Here is a 25,905-nt window from a genome sequence, read left to right as displayed (position 1 = left end):
GCGTGATTCACTGGCCCTGAAACACTGCACCACCCAATCTAGAAGAGCAGATAAAGCTAATTAGGGGGAAGAGACATCAATCACAGCTCCGGGGCCTCGTTCTGCATCGTACATACCGAGAGTGGCATCTCAGTCCCTGGGTGTGTTTGAGAGACTGAGTCACTCATACACACATAGCTATTATTATGTCAGATGGAAAGTCTCAGAGGAAAGAGAAATCTGTACTGATTGTTTCTGGGACTAACCAGCTGGTATGATTTTCACCAAGTCAGAAGCTGTTGAAGTCAGTGTCGTCCGTTGAAACGACCTTTGACAGAATAACTCACACGAGGGAGCAGAAAACTGGCGAGCAGGATGCGCAACGTGCATTAATACAGCTGTCACAGACACACTCACGCCCTTTCCGATGATTAGAGCAGGTCCAGGCCGCCAAGATAACATATGTGCATGTGCGTCGCTTCAGGCAATGATGAGCCACTTCTGGCCCACACAAAATGGAGGTCAGCCTAAAGTTGCCCTCTTGTAAGATAGCAAATGTGGCCCAAATATCACAAAAAAAATGTGGGCCTTTTTTTTGGCAAACATGCAGCTTTAGACAAAGTGTAATCCGGATGTGAACCATGTGGTAAATGGTGAATTTGGCCCAACTAGCACAAAACTAATTCAGACCACCTCTGGAACCTTTGGTTGATATTCAGTATTGCTCTGGCTCTGGGCCAGGATCTGGCAAACAGGAGCAGATCACCCCAGTGACATCATTCCAAAATCAAAACAACTTTGCTGTGTGGGGGAGGATCACTGAACCCTGAGCAGGTCAATTTAGAGCTCCAGGTAAAACTGGTTGGAAAGGAAATCATCTAAACTCATTTGATAATCAAGTTTTTATACTTTGAAAAGTCTTCACAACCAATGAGAAGTCACTGTAGCCCCCTTTATGTGTTTGGAGGGTGTTGTGTTGTTTATGGCACTACTGTTGCCAACATTTTAAGGTGCAGGGCTGCATTCATCCTCTAGGTGGGAGTGTAACTCTTCCTATGTTACAAACTGCAGCAAATGGGAGTTCAACTTTGCAGTTTACACACAACCATTAGAAGATTATTATAATTTTACTGCAGATATCTCTGCATCATAATCGCTTTTATTATCCGTAATAAAATGTGTATGCGTCAAACCGAGGCTAATTTCATGAGCAAGGTGCGAAGAGGTATGTAAAGTTCTGGATATTTACTGTCTGACGTGTCCCGACAAGAGTGGATTATTGGATTACATACTTTAATAACTTCGCTTATTAATGTTCACTTCCCCATCTACTGTGTATTAACGAGAACTGGCGCACAACAAGTTTGACAGGGGAAACTTGCAGGTAAATGATTATAAAACAAAAGCACACACACCCACACACACACACATTAGCCAATACTTACAAAACCACAGTGGTGTTTTTTTTATATATATTTTACTAAAATACTTTTCACCTTACAAATCAAGCATAAAAATATGATACATCCATCTATTACATGTGTGATTACAGGATATATATATATAAAAATACAACATGTAGAGTAATGTTAAATTAGTTTTTTTTCGAAGACAAAACAAAAACAGCAGCGCAGGATAAAATCAGACAACGTCATTCAGACACTGTTATTGAAACTCTAACAAAACTATTTCTCTTGGTTTCAGGATAGTTTTTAAATTACTCATCTAATAACAGGACGACAGAAGCAGAAAAATACTTTTTTATATTTTACTCACATTTGGGTGAGATCATCAGTACAATGGCAACAAATGTCATTCTTGCAGTGTCATAAATATCCTTGTATCTCTATACGTGTTATTTTGTATTACAGTTTTGATAAAGCTGATAAAAGGAATGTCTTTTCTTAGGAAAGTAAATTAGTTGAATGTTTCTTCTAGTTCAAGTCTGAAATACAAGGTATTTATGCAGCGGAAACAGAAACTGACACATACATTCACATCACTACTCTACAGCAAAGTTTCAACTGGACATAAGAAGGATTAAACTAATCTGGACAGACAGGGGCATATCTTAGGACATTGTCAAACAGTGATATGAAAAGTCCTCGTGAGCTGTAAGGTCCATGTTCCTCTCCAGCTGTTAGAGCGGGTTGGCAGTGATGAAAACGTAGATCTTGGCCTGGAAAGTGGTGAAGGTCCCCTGTCTCCACAGCTTCATCTCCACGTTCAGCAGGAAGTCCCTGGGACCCTCGACCTGCCGGTGCAAGTACACGGTCCCCGTGTAGGCGTTCAGCTTCCTGGTGCTGAAGTAGTTCTCCTCGTTCCCCTGCGTGATGGTGACGATGACGTTGTCTCCGGAGTAGGCGGGCGAGGGTCCGATGCGGAAGATCTGCGCGGGGATGATGATGTTGGACTGGAAGCTGAGGTAGTAGTAGGTGATTCTCAGAGGCGAGTTCTGACAGTCCAGGTAGTTGGGACAGCTGATCCGCTCACAGCGCCTACGTGTTACAGACATAAAGAGAAGAAACTATTATAACCCTGAATATAGCCATACTTTGAGATATTTATCCTTACAGCTATAAAGACAGCTGCTTCTACATGGTATTTAAAACATGTATGAATCAAATATCTCCAAATACAGTGATAACTACATTGCTTCAGCATGGCTCAACAGTCCCCTTATGAAACCACATTTAAATCCACTAGAGCCGCATTTTTATTTGGATCAGCATCAAAATTGCACACACTCATAAATATAAGTTTATCAATAATATCACACTTATAAATACAGTGATTTGTTTTAAAGCAAAATCTCCAAAAATAAATTCTTCATAAAATTATCAATCACATATTAATCACAAAGACATAACACAAAAATCAATGAGTTATCATATTGTGCAATCGGTGCAGGTTTTAATCTGTCTGGACTTACGTGTCGGACACTTTGCGGTAGTTGGCTGGACAGCTGAGGGCGAGGCAGCGGTATCCTCCTTGGATGTTGTAGCAGGTCTCAGCCAGCGAGCAGTTATTGGCCCCCGTGGCGCACTCATCGATATCTAAAACACACAGTTAATTCACAAGCACTGCTTAACCGCCCGGAGACGAGGGAATGTGTGTCACTCGCGGGACAATTGAACTTTGAGGAAAAGCCCCGCTGTTGAAACATGTACGACAGAAAGTGGTCCTTGCGGGGAGCAAAACTGCCCAAGTAAAAAATTAAAAATTAGCGAGACAAGATTTTTAGGCCAATAAAGTTTTATAGACTGTGTTATTACTGAGCCACTGTGAAAGAACCGATTATATTTATCTGAGCGCAACAATTACCCTACACACTGCGTACAGTTAAACGGCTGCTGAGCCATTCTTTAAACTCGCTGAGGAATATTCTCTATACAGCAATGAGAGTGAAGAGTGTGATAGGTTTTATTTCTTTGTTTTGCGAGGGGGTGGGGGGGGGTTCACCTCGGCAGGAGCGTCCATTTGGAGACATGGTGTAGCCGTATTCTGGACAAGCACACTGGTAACTGCCGGGAACGTTCACGCACTTGTAGGTGCAGAGGTGTCCGATGCTCTGGGAGCACTCGTCGATGTCTGAGAGGCAAGAAGGAAATAAATCACCGTGAGACTGATTCATGAACTGGCCCAAGCACCAGCGTGGTACAGATCTGATGTTAGTGATGTATAAACAGAGCGAACAGCACCTTCGCAGCTGTGTCCATCCTCCCTGAGGTGGTAGCCTTGACTGCAGTAGCAATGGTAGGAGCCGTAGATGTTGGCACAGTTCTGGCTGCACGGGTTGGACAAACACTCATTGACATCTGGAGATGAGATGAGAGGTTAGAGCTCATCACTGTCACAACCCATTTGATTCAGGGGTTTTCAATGGTTTTAACACAACGTATAAACAAGATGTCGTTATTAAGCCAATTACGTTTTTTTACTGGTTTGTGCTTGAGGGCACAGCATCATGATAAAAAATATAATACAGTTACACCTCTAACAACCAGGCCTCTACAGCAATAAGCTGTACAGTGGTCAGCTTTAATATGAGCCCAGTGTAAGAACCTCACACACACACACACACACACAGGCATATTTTCACGTGCAAATTCACAAAAAAATACAATGACATGCATCAACATGCTCACATGGATGTACACACACCCACAGACACGGACATTAACACACACAGACACACAAAGACACACACACCTTCACAGCTCTTGCCATCGCCGGATAAGCGGAAGCCAGAGGTACATGAGCATTCATAGGAGCCTGGGGTGTTCTCACAGGTCTGAGCACACAGACGGCTCGGGTAGCGCCAACACTCGTTTACATCTGAGAGGAAGAAGCAGCATCATTACACATCTGTATAGTGTCTATTGCATTTTGTGTTCGTCTGCACCCATGTGCGCGAGTGCATGTGTGTAGCCAAGCATGTGTGGGTTTGTATACGTGTGCGTGCCTGTGCATGTTTGTGTGCCGATGTGAGTCGATGAGAGTGCGATGTGAGCACACCAGCTGCCTGCTGATAGTCTAAACACTTGAGCAGAGTCCATTATTATGAGAGTCACAACACAGTGAATCACAAACAGAGGGAGAAGCAGCAGCAGCAGCAGCAGCAGGGGCAGAACAGAGTTCTCTGCGGCAGGAGACGTGATTGGTAGCCCTGTAGCTCCTGCAGGAGCCAGCAGCCGAGGCTGAGAAACAGCAGCAGCACTGCCACCGCAGAATAATAAACAGGAGCAGCAGAGTGGGCAGACAAAGAAGAGGTAGCTGTACAGTAAGTGTGAGAAAAAGGACGAAGAGGAAGGAGAGAACAGAATGAGCAGGAGAGTGGGACGAAGGAAAAGAACAGAAAAAAGCTCCAGTTTTGTTCTTTTGAAACTTTGCTGCTGAGCCACGTGGGATGACGTGTGTGTCGGCCAACATACCTACACACGTCCTCCTGAATGAGTCATACTGGTAGCCTGTTTGACATTCACAGCGATAGGAACCAGGCAGATTGAGGCACAGCTGGCCCTCTCCACATCGATGCAGGCTGCTCTGACACTCATCCAAGTCTATGAGACACACGTGAATGTGAAGAGAAAGGGGGAAAAACACTATCATTAATAATATTTGTTGTTTTTATATCGGGGCCTGAGAAAAATAAACTGCTGGCAGTGTCCAAAAGTATGTTTCGTGTATGGTCTCACCAACACATCGCGATCCATCAGGACTGGCGTGATAACCACGGCTACATATGATCTTCCTCTGGCACGTGTAGGATCCTGCTGTGTTGATGCAGTTAAACGCTGGGCTGCACGGCCGGGCCACAGCAGCACACTCATCAATGTCTGGTACAGAGAGAGAGAGAGAAAGAGAGAGAGAGACACACAGGCAGTGAGATAAAGGTGAAGAAAGATGGAAGAGGAGGAAAGACCCAACGGCACAGAGGCAGGGTATGAGAGACCAAAGCGAACACACATCACACAGTTGCGCTCCCCTGGATAACTTTGTTGTGTGTGTGTGTGTGTGTCTGTGACATTTTCTCCATTTTCTCATTTCTCAGAGCATTTCTTCTACACTCCTCTTACAGTGGTGTCGGCTGCCTCGACATGCCCCAGTTCCTGCCCCTGGGGGCTAATTCCACAGCATCAGTTTGTACTGGAGGAGGACAGAGGATTGGCTTTTATCCACCCCTCTGCAGCCCCTAACAGCAACCGCTCTGATCTCCTGTCTGTGTGGCATTTAACCCCTGTGTCCCTGCAGCCGATTCACCTGCACGCTGCAGAACAGATAGGGAATCTACGCAACCCAACACAACAGTGACTGTAATGCAAACACAGCTGCTTTTATGCTTTTTTATCCCCTTATTACCTCTGTATTTTAATAGTGTTTGTGTGTTTGTTTGTTCGTAAAAAACATAATAAACAGATTTCCACAAAACTTGGAAGGATGTGCATGGATCAGAGAAGAACCTGGTACATTTCGGAGTGGATCCATATCAGGGAGCAGATCCAGGAACTTCCGTTCAAGTTCTTTAACAGGCGAGTTTTTCAAAGTTTTCACAATCTGCCCTGGAAACAATTCATGAACATTTACAGAACTGATATCTATGCATGTATGAAATTTGGTGCAGCTTGATTGAATTTGATGGGACCGCCGGGCCCTGCTGGGGGTTAGCGCTCTACTGAGTGCCATTCCAGTTGTTTATGTATTTATATATTTACTAGCAATAACACATTTAGTGGTTTATTAAGTTTATAGGTTTTAAAAGTGTCTAGGTTTGTGATTAGCGGCACTTTTTTTTATCTGTTGTGTGTGTACATGTGGATATAGGTGGTAGGATGAAGAGTTTTCTTTACAGCCAGTTGTTTTTTATACCAAACAAACATCTTATGAGTTTATTTCCTGTATCAGTGAGAAGAAATTATGCAATCCATGAGGGAACAAATTGATGCATTCTGTTCTCCAGCTCTTGCCAAAGACTGAGAAACTTTGCAAACAGTGCTAAAGGGAAATTATGAATAATATAAACATCTCATTTAGACAGTAATTCCTCTTACCTATACAGCTGCCCTGTGCATCGTGGGTAAAGCCCACAGGACAGTGAGGTTTGGGGTTGCACCTGAACGAGCCCTCCGTGTTCACACACTCAAATCCGAACCCACAGTTGTGGCTCCTCTGCTCGCACTCGTTGATATCTGTGGTAGAAGACAAATAAATGATCTGTTGAGGAACGAGGAAGTGTTTAAACTGCAAAACAGGCTGTTGAATATTTATCAAAACAGTTTAATAATCTACTGCAGGTTAACTCAACGCATGCATGTGATATCACAGTTCACCACTGGATGGCACTGTGGTTAAATGGCAGATTGTGCAGTGATTCACTTTCTCTGCTTCTTATCTTGACGCTGTCCTCGTCAATACTCCAGAGGTTTATCAAGAAAATAATTGCATTAGAACTTATCTGTGTTAATCACTCTTGGTATAAATTAAAGGGCTGAACAACAGTTAATTTCAAGATTAAGAGCTGGATTTATCTCAACCTGCAGGGACATAAATTACCTTCAGCCAAAATGGGGCCTACTGTTTTCTTTCCTTATTCAGCTTCATTTACATTACATTACATGTATTATAATGCAAACTCTTGAAGTCTATATTTTGTATTTCTGTTATTTGTATTGTCTCTATATATTTCTACTTGTGGTTGGAGCAACGGTAACAAAACCCAATTGACCAACCTTGTATAATAATAACAATAACAATAATAAATGTATTTGTATAGCACTTATCTAAACAAGGTTACAAAGTGCTTCTCAAAATTCTTGGCAAAAAATGTATGAACTAAAATAAAAGGTTTACAATTCAGTTCAGTTTTAAGGGTTAAATCATAACATAAAAGGTTGAGACCTTAAAATTATGATTCTGATCTGATTCAGATTAATGAGTGAAACCAGCAGGAATCGCTTCCTGTGCAAACTCTCCAGTCCACTCCCCCAGAGTCCTCTACACCTGTCTGTTGAGGGATTCACATCCTTTCCATCAGTATGAACCAACGCAGGAGGGACATCGCAGTCTTGAAAGAACACAAAGTAATGTGCATATTTGTGTGTGTTTGTGTGTGTGCATAATGCATGAGTATCTTATGTTTTCAAGCAGGTTTGCAGGTTTTCACCAGCATAATTGCTGCGTAGAGGCCATAACCAGCTCTGGCAGAGAGCCCCGCGGATACAGTAGTCTCTAAACAGCACACAGTGATTGAGCATCTTGCTCCTCACACAAGCCTGGCAGAGTCGGCAGGAGCTGAGTGAGCCTGACACCTGACTGAGGGAGACTGAGAGAGAAAAGCCAGGAAGCAGAAGAAATGTGTGGGAGACTGGCAGTGAGCTTCCAGTGAGGGGGAAGGAGCTCAAGGAACCAGGAAAGGTCAAAGAGTTAACACACAGGGAGAACTTAACCCCGTGAACTCAGGCCTGTCTTTTATTTCCACGATTCCACTGCCTTTATTTAAAGGCTTATCACTTTACCTCCTTATCCATACGTTTATTATATATACATATGTATATAGAGTAGATGAAAGATTTACAGGGATTTCACTTGTTCTGCAAATTGACTCCTGTGAATTTTACAATCTGGATCGAGTGAATTTAAATGTGGTTTAATAAGGGGACTGTTGGGCCTGGGTAGAGATATACACTCTCTAAATGCCATTGTTATTAGTCTTTAATGTGCTTTGGATGAGGAACAGGAAGTGTAATGCTGCCATGAGTTATTGAGTTAGCTAGTTGACTATATGTTTTTCAGCAAATATTTTGTATATGTTGCCTTTACTCTGATGAAGGGACTGTATTTATAACGTTGTGTCTTATCCACTGCTCAAAGTGCTTTATAGTACAAGTCACATATACACAGCGCCTCTATACACGACAGTTTTTCTAACAAACACCACTGATACACTGTCAGTACATCAGTCAGGGGTAATTTGGGGTTCAGTATGTTGCCCGGGGACACTTCTGCGACTGAACTACCGACCTTCTGCTTAGTGGACAACCCACTTTACCTCCTGGGCCACAGCTGCTCTACTACCAGTTATTTGTATTTACTGTAATCGTGAATTGAAAGACAATCAACTGGACTAGCTTGCACAGATTTTGCGAGTATATGCACTATCGTGTTAAGGAGGACACTGAATATCGAGTTAAGGTTGCACAATAAACTCCTGCTCTTAACTGAGGCATTTTATTTAGACAGGGGAGAGGAAGACAATTCAGTTTTTCCCTGGCGTGGTGATTTAATTTAATTTGTGAGAGGAGGCACTGGGAGAGTTTCATTACAGTCTCTTAGAAGTCCACGAACAGGGATAGGTAGCACAGCACAAAGATGTATTTTTCTCTCACTGTGCTGATCTCCTGAAGTGGCAGCTGCTCGGAGGCGTCCCGCTAAACATACGTCCTTGTTAAGTTCTCATTTTGCCTGATTGAACATTCTTTACGTGTGTCACAAGGAGCCGTAAATGAGCCAAATCTCAAAGAAAACGCTGCCGCTGCTGCTTCGTGAATGAGACTTCTAGAAAGGAACAATTTATGGTGCATGGAAATAATGAGATGTATCGGGAGGTTTACTATTGCATCTGAAAGTTGGGCACCACCCATAAGGACGCGCCAGGCGGCTCTGCAGACTAAGAGTTAATGGCGAGCAAACACCATGGAAGTCGCTCTCTGGAGTCACATTTCTCATTATTCCCTCTTGTCAGTGTGCTCGCATGTAAAATTACATAATCACTGGATGTGGGAAAAAAAATAATTTTCAATACTTAGAAGTAAAAGCGATTGTTTGCCTGCACAACCTGGTTTCCTTGCATTGTGAGCGCGAAATAACACAAACACTCTTCTGCTGGTATTTACACTGTGGCTGAAAGTGAACACTTGGATGCTGCTTAGTGCTGAGGAGGTGAGGTGTACCTTCACATATGTCATTGTTGATGTGGTATCCAGGGGGACAGGTGATCAGTCTCTGACAGATGTAACTCCCAGCAGTATTCATGCAGAGCTCATCCAGTTGGCAGGCGTGCACGGACAAACACTCGTTTATATCTGGATGTTTTAAAAAAAAAAGAAGAAGAAAAGACAAATGTGTGAGTGAGAAGAAAGAGAATTAAAAGGAGCAGAGGATGCTGGATGAATGAAGAGCAGACAAGGACATGTGAGTGTGAGTGTAACAGTCAGCAGCAAGGAGCAGATTAAAGGGGGACAGGTCACACCTTCCTCTGGGGGAGAGTTTAAGGGGCAGAGCCACTAGGTATAACTTCCACACAATGAGAAATTTGTCACCACACTCGGCTGCTCCTTGAGTCACAGTTGGCTACTGTCAAGCAGGAGACAGACCAGCGGTTATGGCTCAACTTAAAGATAAATCCCCAGCGAGACAGCGTAGACAAATAGAGCAAAATAGTTGATCAGCCTCATGATAACCACACAGTCATTGTGAGTGGCGTTGAAATAAAGGAGCACATGTGGTACGCAGACGGTGACAATGCATGGATAGTTGGGATAATCCCTCTGATAGAAAACAGCGTATTCCAGTTGTGTTTTCTTTCTTGTGTGCAACTCGGCGTGCTGCTGAGAGTCAAGGGGATTAGGGCTGTATCTCCTCTGCAAATCTAGAGGCGCTGATCAGAGAAAGAGACAGATCAGGAGCAGACAGTCTCGCCAAGAAACTCTCCTCGACTGGAACCAAACTCCTTTTGGCTGAAAATGAATACGGAGATGAGGGCCGGGATTGTCAAGCCCTCCATCACATGCACAAAATGTCCAGGTGCTACCCGGCACGGTTGCATTATAACAGGGTTTCTTACCTTCACAGGAGCGTCCATCGGCCCTGAGGGAGAATCCTGGCGAGCAGGAGCACTGTGGCCGTCCGCCCACTGGGGTGCACTGTTGCTCACAGGGGCTGTTTCCTGGAAATAATACTGTAAAGTGAGGTCAGAGAAAATATATAAATTCTATATATGGTGAAACAGAGAGAGCTTTGTTGTTCTGCGCGGGACACGGAAAACACTTGCTACTGCATTGCCATTAGCTCATTTCCCATTTTCCAGGTCGATCCCCTGACCTGCTCACAGTATTTCCTACTTCTGGCCCACATTGTGCTGGACCTCCACCCCGGTGTCATGGAAACCAAACAAGAGAAACTAAATGTGACCGTGCGCTGATTATTGAAGACTTGAAATGGACAATGCTGAAATCAAACCAGCCTTTGATACCATCTCCCCGCTTGTGTTTGACATTTGCAGCACAATTACGTTTTATGGAAATGGTAAGTTTGAAATAATAACATGTCAATCCGTATCAGCCCACGCCTGCTTCTCCTCTAAACATCGAGATGAGCGCTCCCGTTTGATTAAGCTGTGCGGATGAATGAAAGTGCTCATCGGGAGCTGACGGCCCTGCGGCGTGTGTCTAACCTTCACAGGGGTCGACTGGGACAGTGGCGTGGGAGGGAGGCGAGGGAAGTGGCGAGGTGGGCTCCTTTGCTGCTCTGTCATCCTCCTTCAGTCTGTTCTCCTCGTCCACCGATTCTGCAGAAACATGAACAAGTTCATCAGGGGAGCGATGTATGACAGCGTAGATCCAGGATTCAAGCTCCACATCTGCTGCGGCCTCAGTTGGAGAATGTGCAGCTCCTGCATCTTCCTCCAGTGACATAAGGCTCGTAGATAACATTTGTGATAGCAGTGAAGGTGAGACAGGAAAAAACATTGCCTGCAGACAAACATTGGGTTTTTTATTCGCGAGCCCCATCACTGTAATTTGCTGAGAGCTCTAAAATTAGTATCCTGTTGAAACAGGCTCGTGTTGGTGAAAGCCACCGTCGATTAAAACCTGGTGCACGGCGTCGCCTGAAAACACATCTGGGCAAACCTTCAGCTTTTAGTTTGGGTGGAGAAAAACTTTCAAACGGAGGGAGAAGACATTTTTTCTTTGACTACAAAAGAGAAGTGATTTTAGGAGCAGGGCTGTCACTCCAGGAAAGGGATGTTAGCGTTAACTATTATTAGGCAGTATCAGGCCTTGCAGACAGGAAGGAACTCAAACAGACCAGGAAAATAATACACTCTGAATGTGTAGAGAAATTACGACAAAATGGGGTCTTCCTGACGGGACCGCAGACTGTAAATCACGTTTCAAAGAGCAAAATGGCACAGAGGGTTGCTTTCCTGTGCAAGGCCATCTCTGGAAATACCTGCTGGCAGAACTGCGTCATGAAATAATTCCGGCGGGGCTCCACCTTACCTTGTGCACAAGTGAACGCGTCCTCTTGCAGCACGTATCCAGGGAAGCACTCGCAGCGGAAGGAGCCGGGCGTGTTGACACATCTGTGGTGGCAGATGTTGCCTTCATATATCAGGCACTCGTCCATGTCCTCCACCTCAACAGGACCCTCCACTGCGTTCTCCACATCCCTCTCCTCGCCGATGGAGAAGGCCTCCTTGGGGTACGGGCTGTCAGATACTGCAGCGCATGGAGAGAATGGCTGATGATATGGATAACTGCATAAAATAGCTTTATCAATGTCCCTAAAGGAAAAACTGCTTTTGCAGTTACAGGGAAGACCCAATGGCAGAAATGATACGTAGGATTTCTCTTTTATTGTCATATTTTTACTTCGATAAGTACGTAGCATCCACCATTGACACACACTAAAATACTATCATATAATATCATATACTAAATAAGTTTGCAATGCACTTCCCTTGATGGGAACACAAGGAATAACAAAATAGTATTGTGATGATTATTTTTGCCTTTGTATTTCTGTTACTGGTAATTTCTGATGTGTCATTTTGAGCAGTATAAAACCTCATGGGAAGGGATGGTGATGGTTAAACCAAGTTACCGCAAAAGTATAAAACATCCTGATGCAAGGTTCCAGATCACTCGTGACTCCACGGCTGATCACTAACAAAACTGTTGCAAGGTGAATTAAGAGCAGAAAAAAGCAGCCACACTGAATCACTACAAGAGCACTTCACATAATAAAGTGGTTTCCTGAAACAGAAGTGAATGTAACTCCATGCGGGCAAACATGAGTACGATTTCCTAGAGTTACAGTCGAAGGGTGAACTTTGCTTCCTCTTAACAGCTACTATAAAGAAAATTGATTGCCTTTGTTATAAATCAGTTCTTTCCCCTGGCAGTTCCCCGGTGTGCATTACATCCCCCTCCTCGGCTTGAAACGTACATTTCAAGATTGTCCGTCCATGAGCGCGAGTGTTTATTGAGTGTACCTTTTTTGGGTGGCGGACTGGAAACTTGGGTGGGCCTCTCTCGGACAGTGTGCCGGCCATCTTGATTCCCGGCCGTGTGCTCCTCCCCCTTGCAGCAGTTCAGAAAGACGTGTCTGCAGTGGTAACCCAGGTAGTGGTGGGCTTCACAGTGATGTCCCTCTCTGCGAAACTGCAGCCCCAGTGAACAGCAGCCACAGCACTCCTGTCGGACACACAGTTACAGTCTTAACACGTATTCCTGGATCGTGCACGTCTATAGAGTGGCTAGGATACTTTAAAAAAAACTTTTGTCCAACCTGAAATATGTTAGCAATGGTTAAATGGATACGACATTTGATCCCAACGCTTTGGTCTGCAGAGGAAGGAGATAGCTGCCTTCAGTGACTCCCTTGTCGCCCTCTAGTGCCACCCTGAGGCTGACATTGTCTTGCACTTAGATGTCTCTCTATCGGATGGATTGCTGAGAAATTTGATTCGACTCATGACAACAAACATCTATGAGACGGACTGACACATGGTTCCCAGAGGATGAACCGTAACGACCTTGCTGATCCTTTTGGTGACTTCTCCTCTCGCGGCACCATGAGGTTGACTTTTGAGGTTTTGACTCAAATCAAAGCAACTATGAAATTTGTTTTCCATTCATGTTTCCTTCAGGATGAACGGTAAAAACTTTGGTGATCACGTGACTTCTCATCAAACGGCATCATTACTTCAATAATTTGCTGAGCTATACTTTGTTCTCGGTGCTAATTGGCAGGTGTTAGCATTGGTAACACACCAAACTAAACATTACTTACATCCACATGTTATTATTGTCTCGTTGGCTCCATCTTTAGTTACAAGGCTTGATATAAGACAAGTGTCCTCTTGCTCACAGGCTCTCGCTCTGTTTCCCTGTAGCTCTCAGCGAGATCACCTCTGAGAGAACATGGGGCACGGTGAAACATAAAACTGTAGTAATGGCCGCTGTGATGTGGCGTGGTTATAGATGGCATAATGTTACTAAATCTACAGGGGTCCCACAGAAAGGTGGTGAAAGCCAATATTTAACAGCTGCACTGCGGCATAAAGTCAATATGACCCCATACCGCTAAAGGGCCTCGGAGTGGGTGAGTAAGTATCCTGCAACACACAGGTCAAGACGGCAAACGAGTGGTTTTCAGATTCATGACGAACGCAGCAGAGTCACGCATGATAGAGTTACATGTCACTACAACTTGAGCAGTAAAAAAAAAAAATACTCCCACTGCTACTGTTTTACCACATTACTTATTCGTTCATGTTTCCACGGCTTCAGACAAGCCCGACATCTGACAGTTCAAACTGCTGAGGCCTGCTTTGAAGATACTGAAGCATCAGGACTGTGGGAATCTTCGGTTGTAATTGGACTTAAATCATTTTGTCTAAATTAAATAAGGTAATTAAATAACAGAGAACTGGCACTGCAGCAGTAATCCTCAGAGGAGAGTTAGTCAGACGGCTACAGAAAAATACCACCTACACATGTTTTCAATTCTTAACTGACTAATATAATTTCAACCGCTAACTGCGACCGTATTAGGCTTAGTTAGAAATGGTCATTAGGTTTGGCTGTGAACCCAGTGAACTCAGTTTGCCCTTTGCCGTGGCATCTCATCACAGATACTTGCTTTATAGGAATCGATCCTGCATTTATCGCCGGCATCCTCTTCACACGTACTCCCTCCTCGCGCTGCATTCATTCCAGCCAAACACCGGCTCTCTCCCAGGGAGCTGCGGCAGCATTGTTGTTGAGCAGTCCTGGCAGAGGGAGGGAAACATTAGAGAGAAGTGCAGAAGTGTTTGGATTACAGCTGTGGCCCTACAACTACAAGTGGGCTGACAGCTCTTCCCATGAGAGCTGATACTGACCCTGACTGAACTGCTTCAAGTTTCTATGAATTTAATTATAGAGGGGGAAATACGATTGAAATTTTAATAATTTATAAGTAGAACCTCTGGGGACCATTCAGTGTTTCCAGAGAAAAGAGAACTTAACTGTGAGTGAAGATGAACATTTAATGCACATTTAACATAGTGTAATATATCTTTAAATTTAGCTTGTTAAGTCCAGTTAGAAAGATCGACAGTAAATTACATTTTGACTGAAGATGATTTACAGTGTGTGTGATTAAATTACGAGAACTGAGATAAATGAAAAGCACCAGAAGGGCGACGCACTGTGCAATACCCCAGTCGGACAAGACTATCTTCTTTATATTGAAGTAATTCAAGACACACACACACACACACACACACACACACACACACACACACACACACACACACACACACACACACACAAGTCCTAACAAGGTTGCGCAGCTATCCTTGTTACTTACCATTGACCTAAATCCATGTGGACACCCTAACCAAACTCTTATCCCTCAACTTAATCATGACCAATTTATGCTTAACCCAAACCTTAACCTAACCACAATTCACATCATATCCATAACTTTAACAAGGACCTCAGAAATATGGCCTCATTGGCACTGGGTTTTGGTCCCCATGAGGTCTACTGGTCCTGACAAGGTCAGGTTTTATGCTGGAAAAGGGCTTAAAGAGATAACAAAAACAAGTACACACACACGCACAGGGTCGAAAACAATACCCTGCTTTTTTAATAATGGCCTTACCAGCAGATGGAGTGTCTATCTCCTGCAGGTGGTTCCATGTTGTTGCAGTGACCATTAGCTGTAGCCCATTTCTCCCCTGTCTCACAGCAGGTCTTCACCATGTCTTTGGCAGACACTGCCATGAAACACAAAACACCCAGATCCAGATTTATCCCCACTCAGTAAAATGCCAGCGTTTCAGAGGAATCACATGAAATAATGGTTACAATGTGAATTGAACTGGAACAGGACAGTTACACCATCAGAAAATCACATCAGTGAGATGCTGTATAATGTGGCAACAGGATATTGGAAGAGCAACTAAATCTCATGTTCCCTGGAAGGCTTGTTTCACAGAAATAGACTTCGAGCTGATTTTGGTGACTGCATGTTGAGAATAGCAAGTACAACCTGTGTTTTTCTTCTCGGACTCCATGACTCTGCTCTCACTTTCATTGGCAGGCAGAGGTATGAAAGACCAGACTCTATTAACTTCAGAGTAAAATTGTCCCTTTTCGTTTCATGCTGGCTAATCAGAGCTGGAGCGGAGTGAAGGAGCAACACATTAGCACTTCATTTCAAACTGGGTCAAGGAGCAGACAAAGCAAAAACACACCATCCAGTGGAAAATACATGTGTTCCTTCAATAACAGGCCAGTGCATTCCGGCTTTGATTTGTGGCTCCTGTGCTACAGTAGAGAACACAACTCATGACAACTCATGACTTCTCAGAAAGTCACACCTCAAAGGACAATATGTTCTTACATCTACATGTACACAAAACACAATATGTTTTTGTCATCGAGAACCATAAGTGTGTGTTGAGCTTTTTGACTTTAAATTAAATTATCCAATGTTTTTTTTTATTTTTTGGGAGGCTATCTACTCGGAGGTGTGAGCGTGGCAGACAGTAAAAGCGTTATTTACCGAGTTTATACTGAATCCTGTCTGCCAACCAAGGACAGTAAAATCTTTATGGAACTTTTAACAGTCACCGACAGGGGAAGGATTTCTCCCGGTGCTGCAGATGGTGTGACTCTGACCACGTCTCTGGTCTAACCTCCTGTTTTGCTTTGTGTCCTGACATTGCAAAGTGTTTTCAACTTTAACAATGAAACTACGGATCTTTAGGATGTTCACTTGCACACACAGGGGCAGCAGGATTGGCAGGCCATCATGGGAATGGGTTTTTGGTCAATTTGGTTTCCAGGAGATGGCAATAACCTTTACCCCAAATCACCTGCTGGGTCTAGCACAGATGCATGATAGCAGCTTTGAACTGCTTGCTGACATTGCTAAATGCTAATGTCTTTATGCTAACAGACTTACAATTACAACTTTATCAAGCTAATCAAGTAATCTTGACCTTGTTTATATTCTTAGTTTAGTTTGGTAGCATGCTAACATTTTCTATTTAGCACTAAACACTAAAAGTGCAACTGACAGTGTTTTTGCGGTTGAATGTCTGCACCATTTCCATTCAGCATTTGCTCAGAACCAAAAATTTCAACCTCATGGTGGCAACAGAAAAAAAAGATCCTCCTAGTTAGTAGACTTCATATTGAGGACCAGGAATGACTGTATTCAATTTCATGTCAGTTCATTGTGTAGTTTTTGACATCCTGCAGTATGTCAGTCTGAACCAACTGACACTGCAACGCACTGTGTAATTCAAACAACCTTCTAAAAGCTTTGATTGATCTCTAGTGGGCTTTTCCAGCGTAAGCCTTAAGAGGGTGGAGGCTGCACAGAGGGAAGAACCAAGAAAATATCTTATTGGATTTCTAAATCAATGACACACAGCACAGAGAGTGAGAGTACCCAAGATCATGCTCACATTTTAACTTCCACATTTATTTTTGTTGAAATATCTCTCCTCGACTTACCTTTACATACTGAGATCAAAGCCGTTACTCAGAGCCGAGCGCATGACGGCTGCAGTCTGCTTAATTGAAAGGTTTAGAAATGAGAAAGTCTAAACCTCGAAGAAGCACAATGACTCTTTCATACAGAACTACAGCATCTTTGCCAGCCGTGCAGTTAAACAAGTCCCTTCCAGCCTGAGTGACTGTATATTAAAAGACAGAGAGCACGATTATTCATCCTCCTTCCTTTGCTTCCTATTCATTTTCTCCAGGTGGTATCAGTTCACTTGTCATTATGAGGACACAAATTTGCTCCATGTGTCCGTCCAGAATGTGGAATGTATACAGAGGTAAAGTACCTGCACTTCATGACTATGTTTATGAAGCATTTAGTGGACGAAATGACTTTGGAGAGAGACTATGTTTCACCAAATTATCTACTGGGGATGAAAACAATGATGAACCATCTTGGCCCCAGTTATACTTGAGTCTAACCAGATCGCCTTTATGGCATCAATTAGCCAAGTTGATTTATTGCGCATGGGGGATCTAAAATATACACTTTATGTGACTGAGGAGCATCTTTCTCTTCCAGACCTGTAATTATATCTGTCCATTAGACTAGCATTGACGCCAGATGCTTTTCTCTCGTCCAAATCCAAAACTGGTGACATCGCACCCTCTGAAAACATGGAACTAGAACAACAACAAAAAAGGGCAACTCTCAACATGCCTGGAGGTGTCATGAAGCAGTGTGCTGCCACTAATGAAGGCTCATGTATCTTTTCTTTTGTGGACTCGGCAGTGATTTACAATACAGGTGGGCTGGAGAGAACAGGACCGACAATGTGGATAACAGCACACGGCGAGGGTCCCCCGCATACAGACTTGTGTGGCTGAACATGATGATTGATGCTGAAAGCTTAAGAATGTGTGTGTGTGTGTGCAGGAGGGAGTGAAACCGTGTTCTTCTCACCTTCGACACGAGTACTTGCAGAGATATCGTGTCTTCTGAAACACATAATCACTGCCCGAGAACAGCTGGCTGTGACATAACAGGGAGGCCTCTCCTGCTATCACCATGACTTCATTTCCAAAACGGCCGATCCCGGGGTTCAATTATTGACAACTTTTGTCTTGATCTCACTGAGACTGTAAGCCGACAATCGTGTGATCCACATTTTTGCTGTCTTAGCTGGGGTTATAGTTGATGCAAGCCCCTGAAGGCTTGCCTGGGTCTTTTGATGGTTTTAAATGGTAACATCCATTTCAATTACACCTCTCTGTGGCTGGATCACCTGAAACACTAAAACACACTCTGTCCAGACTTGTCACTAATGGTGTATTGAATTATTGCAAGTTATAGTTTTTGTTTCCTAAAGATGCCGCACGTCCTTGACACACCCAGGCATGCACACCCTTGTGATGTGAAGTTTCTGCATTGCAACATCTGCATTACAGACTTGTTTTGCATATTAAACATGTTAGAGTGTATCCCACTGCACGCCTCGGACCAATTATTCTCCTCAGTCCTGTAATTTGAACCTGATTCCCGTTGCCTTATTAATCCTTATTTATTCCCGGGTTTGTTCACACACCAGAACACAGGAAATTTGCTCATTTCTTGCCAGGAGAAATACTGACTTTGGACCCGAGGAATGAAGTTACCTAAGTTTCATAAGTCCCATTAGAATGAATAGTTTTTCCGTATTAGAAATGATTTCAATGAAGCATAAATACGAGTATATTTCATAAAGGTTTACAGTATTTCATTTTTAGAGCTAACATGAACGAATGCTTGTATCACAGATCTGAAAACATCTGTATACAGCTGGATTTTGCCTTAATGCTATTAGATGAGTGCAAGAGGCAAATCTGTTTTTGTGTTACAGTTTATCACCAATCTCTACTTACACAGTTGGGTTTTTTACGAGCGTTTTCCTGCTTCTGGAGCAGATGATTTTTTATTTATAAGTGCGGGTGACATGTGGATCAGGCGGTTTTTCACTAAGGACATGTTGCAGATGGGAGACGGGACACATTTCCTGGAAATGACCCGGAAGGCACCCTGGATTAACCAGAATGATCTATGCTCTTCAAACTAATCTTCACAGGAGTGGTGCACTGGAGTGAACTGTCACATGGCCCTCGCTGGGGAATTCACCCTGTGTTTCATCCTAAGGAAAATTATACATCTCCTACTTCCCACTCCCATATGCAGCATGTTGTAACAGTGCTGTTGGTAAAAAACAAGTGCTTGTGATGGTAATTATGCTTCAGCCGTGTGTTATATCGACTTATTCCCATCTAGTATCCTTCTGGTACAGTTCAACATTATGGTTGGTTAAGTAGGGAGGGTATTTGCTGAGAATAGCATGCTTGGAGAGGTGTTTCTCAGATGAGGTGATTACCAGGAAGATTGGGGAGCCGGCGGCCTCACGGGAGACGGGTAATCACACCGGCTCGAGAGGGAGCAGTGAGTAGCGTCTGGCAATCAAGCCACAACAGTGGTCTCATTCATCACATGGGTATTATGCCGCTCACAGGTACAACCCCCACGAAATCCTATACCAGGTCCAGCCCAGCATGAGAAAGCCTAAACAGTCCCATCCCCCTCCTGAGCACGCACACACTGCGTCTGCTTGGAAAGAGCGAGACCTAATGAGAAGTAGTTATTGACTTTGTTCCACAGCGAAGGCAACTCATTTATATTGGTGAAAATGGTTGTGTGCTTGATATTTTACATTTCTCTTTTCCTCTTCCAATAACTTTGGCGGACTCAGCTAATGGCGATAACAGGCATTAGTCAGGGGCCTTATCAGCTGGAGTTTTCCTGTCTGTGCTACAACATGTCATTTGCTTTGGAGAGCTTCACTTTATCCAATGACCTTCACCAGTGAACCCTGCCAGTGTCATTCCAACCTTCAAACTGAGCAGCTCGACCAGATAGTCTGAGCTCATTATTCCTGGAGGAAAATCCATCCTCCTCAAACCTTCCACCGTGAAGCTATAACTTAGATTTGAATAGCTGGACTTCATCCTAATGCATTTATGGATCGTGTGGGGAAACCTTTGAGGATGTCTGTCAAAGCAAATCTGTTTTTTTTTTCTCCCTGAATAAATAATTTGAATTTCTAGAGCAGCTCACAGACGTCTTCTTTGACAAAAGGTGTCGAGGCAAACCTTTTTAACTTTGCCAGTTTCTAACCTATATTCACGCTGGTGAATTAAATTGACGGATGCCTCTGAAGTTCACTCCCACAGACATACCTCACGTATGCATTCAGCATGCATGTACTATACATACCTGTGGTGGCCAGTTGCTGAAAGGAGAGAAAAGTCCTGACAGGTCTCAACAACAATCAGAGTGTTGTAAAGTAGGTTAACTATACACTCTGCCAGATTGTGGTTTGCGGAAAACAAAATGCCACTAATTTTTTCTTCAGTAATTCAGTCTCTAAAGTGGTGACGAGGATGAAACGACAGGTTTAATACATTCACTCATTCATAATTTAGTTCACTTGGGGAAAAAAGTGAGACTACCTTGTGTCTTAGGGCTATAAATTAAGGCAAAAATAATGAGTTTTCCTTGGCAGGAAGTTTATAAATCATTAACACTTATTATAAATGCAAAAAAATCACACTTTTCATTACAGCTTAAGCAACCAAAATTTGGATATGGCATTGTATGAGATTAATATACGGAAGATTTTGTAAATTTAAAAATCTCATAGTTTCCTTTGCAGTGTAACTTATCTTAATAATCACCTCATCATCTGCTTTCTATCCCAGTGCCTGCAGTATATTGGCCTGTATATGCCATGAGTATTTATGGATGGACCTGTTCGAGAACATGCAGCTAATCACACGAAAAACATGGCAGGAGGTAAAACCCCAAATAACCTTGCTGGAGCAAAGTGGGGGAATAATTCGTAATTTCAGCTGCTCTTTCAGGATTTATTAGACATATTAGAAACACAATAATGTAAATGTGGGACCTATCTCACCAGTATAACTTGCTATTGCACACCTCTAGAGAAATAAATATCGCATTCTCTCAAGTTGACTGCATGAAAATGAATCCACACTAAGTATAGTCATTTTCTCTTCAGTAAGGTGGATAAATGCTATCTGGGGAAAACAGACTTTCCACAGATAATTGTTTTTCCTGGACCACTGCCAGCAAGAATGGAGTAATTATGAATTCTTGCTCAAAAGACAGGATGTGAGAGGAGGGAAAGGAAGATGTCTTCTGAAAATGTAGCAGCCAAACACAAGCCATTACTCGGTCATATATCATACTCATTGTGACGTATTTTGATGTGGGCTCTGAATTAATCAAAAAGGTTTTATGTCTCGGATTTCATTTGAATCCACCCGCTTTCAGCTGATTCATGTCACTGCTGATTTTGTAAAACTTACCTTGTGAGTCTCCAACATCCTGAGAGTGGTAGTTGTGGAGGGTCTGCGCCTGTCTCTGAGGCTGATCGTCATCCTCTCTCATCCGGACCGGGGCCCTGCTGGTGGGACTGAACTGGACTGTGGGGTATGAGCCCTGCTCCTCTCTGCTGAGTGTCTGCTGGTGTTCCACTGGGGCTTGTCCTTGGCCCTTATTACCGGCAGAAACGGGGATGCCATGATTTGTGGTGTGACTGTCTTGACTACGTTTGTGATGGCCCAAGTGCCTGCCCGCCTTGTTAGCGGGGACAGTGTACGCTGTGTCTTTTAAAGTGTCCTGCACCACTCTGTTTTGTGTAATGGTCCTCTCTACAACCTCCTGTGGCAGCCTGTGGTTCACTGTGGTCACTCTCTGTGTGGTTGTAGCTGTTAGCAATGTTGATTTTTCGGTCGCGGTTGGATCAACGTTGTGTGTGACTTCATCCTCTCCGCTGCTCGCTGGAGTTGGGCTTTTCTGTTTTTCTCTCGTCTCATGTCTCCTGTCATCGTGCGAGCTGAAGGCAGTGGAGCTTGACTCTGGAGGAGTTGGTGGTACTGTAGTAGACTCCAGCGGTGGGGCCAGATCTTGGATTGTGGGAGATGTTGGCTCAACCAGTGTGTAGTCATAATCCTCTATGCCAAAACTGGGTGGGTCCTGCTTATACAGTGGCAGAGTGTTTCCCATTTCCAGCTTGGAGAGAGGTTCCACAGCACTCGTTTGTTGGCCGTCATGACGACCGCTAATGTCTCTCACGGGGTTGTTGTTTTCAATGGTTGTACCCATGGGCTTATTAACCCTACGAAGGTCACAGCCAGGGATCGGTGAACACATTAACCTTCCACCGTCATTTGGACAGTGGCAAACCTGGCACTGATCTCTCTGAAAAGAGTGTCCTGCGTCGTATTTCTTGCTGCCGTGGGTGCAGCCAACTCGCCCACATTGCATGCATCCATCTGCAGGTTGTAAAATATCAATGCAGTTGGGGGGAATTTCTGGGCACGGGATAAAATGGCAGCTTATTCTCCCTCCTCCCTGGGGACAGGAGCATTCGGTGCTTCCAAAATCCACAAAGTAAGATTCCCCCTGTGGGACTTTCCCTTTCCGGAAGCCTGCCTGGATGCAGTCGTAGTACTGGTAACCCTCGCAGGTGCAGCCCGTCTGTGTGCAAGTGGGACAGCAGGCACCTTTCTCCAAAACCGTATCAAGGCAGTTCTGAAGAACAGCACAGTCCACTCCTGTGCAGTCTTTCTGGCTGAGACAGAAATCCATGCACAGAGTCACCCAACATAAAAACAACGTGGCCTTCTGAATGTTCATTTTGCATTTAAAAAAATACACACAAAAAGAAGAAGTATTCCAAGTTAGTTCCTCAAAGTAATCTTCGCTTCTGGCAAAGTTTTACTCCAGATGAGAAATAATTTAATCTTTCAGCCTGTGGAGGTAAACAGTGGTTAATGATGCAGTTTAATAACTGGTCATTATTTTAGCTTTTCAGAGCTAATATCAAAAATAAACATTTTTAACTCAATAACCTGTCTGCTTACATTTGACCACATTTCAACGCCCACTTGTTTGGCACTAAAGGGAATGAAAGCTGTGATTTATATTTGATTGCACATGGAAATTTACTGATAAGTCAGACTGGCTGATGGAAATATGCAGAATAATAACCCAACAAAATCATCAGCTGTCGAAAAAAACAAAAACAGAGAAGAAATAACAAACCCTCCCTTTTACGACAATATTATACTTTGCCTTACAGAAACAGTGTGTTGATTGTGTTCTGCACAGAAAGGCTTATATGGGTTATCTATTTGCAGCATGTGCATTCTCATAGAATTGTCTACTTCCCCGGAATCTGGTGGAGATGTTGTGCAATTACTGTTCATTCATTTGAGTCCAGTTTGAAGAAAAGCTGGTGAGGCAGAAACTGTTTCAGGTGCTCTCGCAGAAATAACATTTTGCATGAATTAACCGAGGTGTTATTGTAATCAACTCTGAATAATGTATAAAGTAAAACAAAGCATATATAGCTATAAATGCATTGGATGAATTGGATTTCTGTAGCTATTCTTTTCTTGTCACGCACAGTCATGAGGTGACAGACTTCATCCTGTGAGTTTATGTGATGCGACTTCAAAACGGAGAGAATATTGAAAACCAGATGTTTTTTATTTCACTTTTCCTGTTTTTCTCACTGCTTCTATTTCTGCCAAGAGACTGTGAGATTTCATGCCAAAAAAAATTACAGATTAATTCAAAATCTGCATGACAAACTAGACATTTCCTTCTGAAATGTGTCTAAATATTTGCAGTGCTCTTTCCGCAGCCTCTTTTGTTATCACATTTCCCCAAACATTTCCTAAACTCCATGCCCTGGGAAAAATATTCCCACCAAAAGAAGAGCAGCTGTTTACAGATAACGTTTTCTTCAACAGAAACAGGAATTGTAGAGATCCTGCTTCAGTAGAGGTACTCAGGTACATGACTTATAACTAAGGTGGTTATTTTAAGTGAATCTGTCTGGGGAAATCTATTTCCACCATTCCTGCTTCTACTTGAAAGTCAAAATAAAAATCTAGAGGTCGCCAATATGGTCTAAAGCTCATCAAAATAAATGTAACATCTGTCGCCCTGTCTTCTTTCATAATCCAGGTGAAGCCACAGAACAACTCAAATTGCACCTCAGCTCCATTTAGAGAATCAATGATGTCTTTGTGTGCATGTGGGCACAAAATCATTATGCTAGATCTCGCTCCAGTCTTTTTTCTATGATGCATTAACAGTGTTAAAAAGCACAAAGTTCCCAAACTCTCTCTCTGTAACATCCAGAGCAAGTGAAAGGAACATTGAACACAGGAACGGAGCCAGTAGGTGATCAGGAACATGCATCTGGTCTGTGTGAGCTTTTCCCGAACTTGACAGGTCTGTTTTATGTGAATGAAAAAAAGAGTCTGTGGTGTTGTTTGTTCAGATCAGGTTATGACCTGCAAAGTATTTCCAACAGCCACTGTGTGCCTTCTTGTCAAAAACAAAAAAACTGACCTTTATCCTTTTTTACGCACGGTGGCACGCGCACGCACCCACATACACACGTGCAACTACTACCAATTACTTGTGGATCAACCCAAGAGTCGAACATGTTGAACATTCAATTCCTGAATATTTTAATGACGAGTAATGAATTAAATAAAGACTTGAAAAGTGCGCACTTGTAAACTTCAGCTTCACTTGATGATCCAGCCAGTGAATTATTTCCCAGCGTGTTGGAAAAAAGACGATGTGACTTCAGCGTGTGAACTTCGCATCAGACATGTAGGAATTAAGCTCATTTCATTCCCTGGGTTGTAACGTCACAACCTGACGCAGCATAATTAAAACACATCTCAAATAAATATGATCCAAAAATCTTAAATCCACATCACAGAGAGTGTAATCTAAATATTTGTCCCCCGAGCTGTCCCGTGGGACTCGTCAAGTGGATAACGAAATGCTCGGTGCGTTAACTCGTGCGATGACTTGTACAGTTTATGTTCATAAAAAGTTATGTTTCCTACCTTGGGTCGCTGATCTTTCAGTGCTGCTGCGCTCCGGGAGAAAACTCGTGCGTAAAGTTTGTGCCCTGACTCACTCGGACCTGGGAGGCTGCTGGGAGCGCCCTCATCCCCTCTTCTTTTCGGAGGAGGGGGAGGGCGGGACAAACTTCCATAGAATTACTTGCAACTCTTTCGAAATGACCTTTGTTCCCTTTTTCTGCATCGTAATGAGCCCAAATACGAGAAATGACTGAACACGCAGCGACGTCAGTGGAAACGAATGATGTCAGGCGCTTATCTGAGAAAATTAAAGTGATGGTCTCAACTTCTTCCAAGGAGCCTCTGGTCATACGATCTTTTAAGACTATTACAACAGAATGGAAATCACATTATTCAAACTGCAGTTATTGGATTTTCACAATTATTACTGTTTGAGTTCAGTATATTTACAGATTCACAGCTTCACACCAGGTGCCAATTGTTGTGGTTACTGCAGGAGATGCCAACAAGCCAGACTAATAAACCAAACTCATATCAGGCATCATTAAGCATCACACCATGTCTGTGATCAACTGAGCTTTCGGATGGGTTAATTACACTTGCCCAAGTGCCTCCTCAAAACAAACTGAATTTAATCTTTTCAAAAGCCCAAAGCTTATTTAATCTATCTTCA

The 25,905-nt window shown here is 43.3% G+C and overlaps 1 protein-coding gene across 1 annotated transcript; it reads right to left on the bottom strand.

The window, feature by feature from the left end:
- Positions 1-1,733: 1,733 nt before the first annotated feature.
- On the bottom strand, positions 1,734-25,384 carry LOC118111571 (fibulin-2-like). The gene is made up of 17 exons (XM_035160271.2): positions 25,254-25,384; positions 21,681-23,128; positions 15,415-15,529; positions 14,407-14,536; positions 12,755-12,956; positions 11,760-11,978; positions 10,931-11,044; positions 10,322-10,423; positions 9,429-9,560; positions 6,531-6,668; positions 5,178-5,318; positions 4,914-5,042; positions 4,192-4,317; positions 3,681-3,797; positions 3,442-3,570; positions 2,912-3,035; positions 1,734-2,477 (listed from the first exon to the last, which is right to left on the bottom strand). Exons 2-17 carry the CDS (start codon positions 23,011-23,013, stop codon positions 2,120-2,122), a joined length of 3,609 nt encoding a protein of 1,202 aa, XP_035016162.2. The 5' UTR covers positions 23,014-23,128; positions 25,254-25,384; the 3' UTR covers positions 1,734-2,119.
- Positions 25,385-25,905: the final 521 nt, after the last annotated feature.

The sequence above is a fragment of the Hippoglossus stenolepis genome, chromosome 6 (assembly GCF_022539355.2).
Source record: "Hippoglossus stenolepis isolate QCI-W04-F060 chromosome 6, HSTE1.2, whole genome shotgun sequence".
Taxonomy (NCBI): domain Eukaryota; kingdom Metazoa; phylum Chordata; class Actinopteri; order Pleuronectiformes; family Pleuronectidae; genus Hippoglossus; species Hippoglossus stenolepis.
This window is presented reverse-complemented; position numbering and strand designations above follow the sequence as displayed.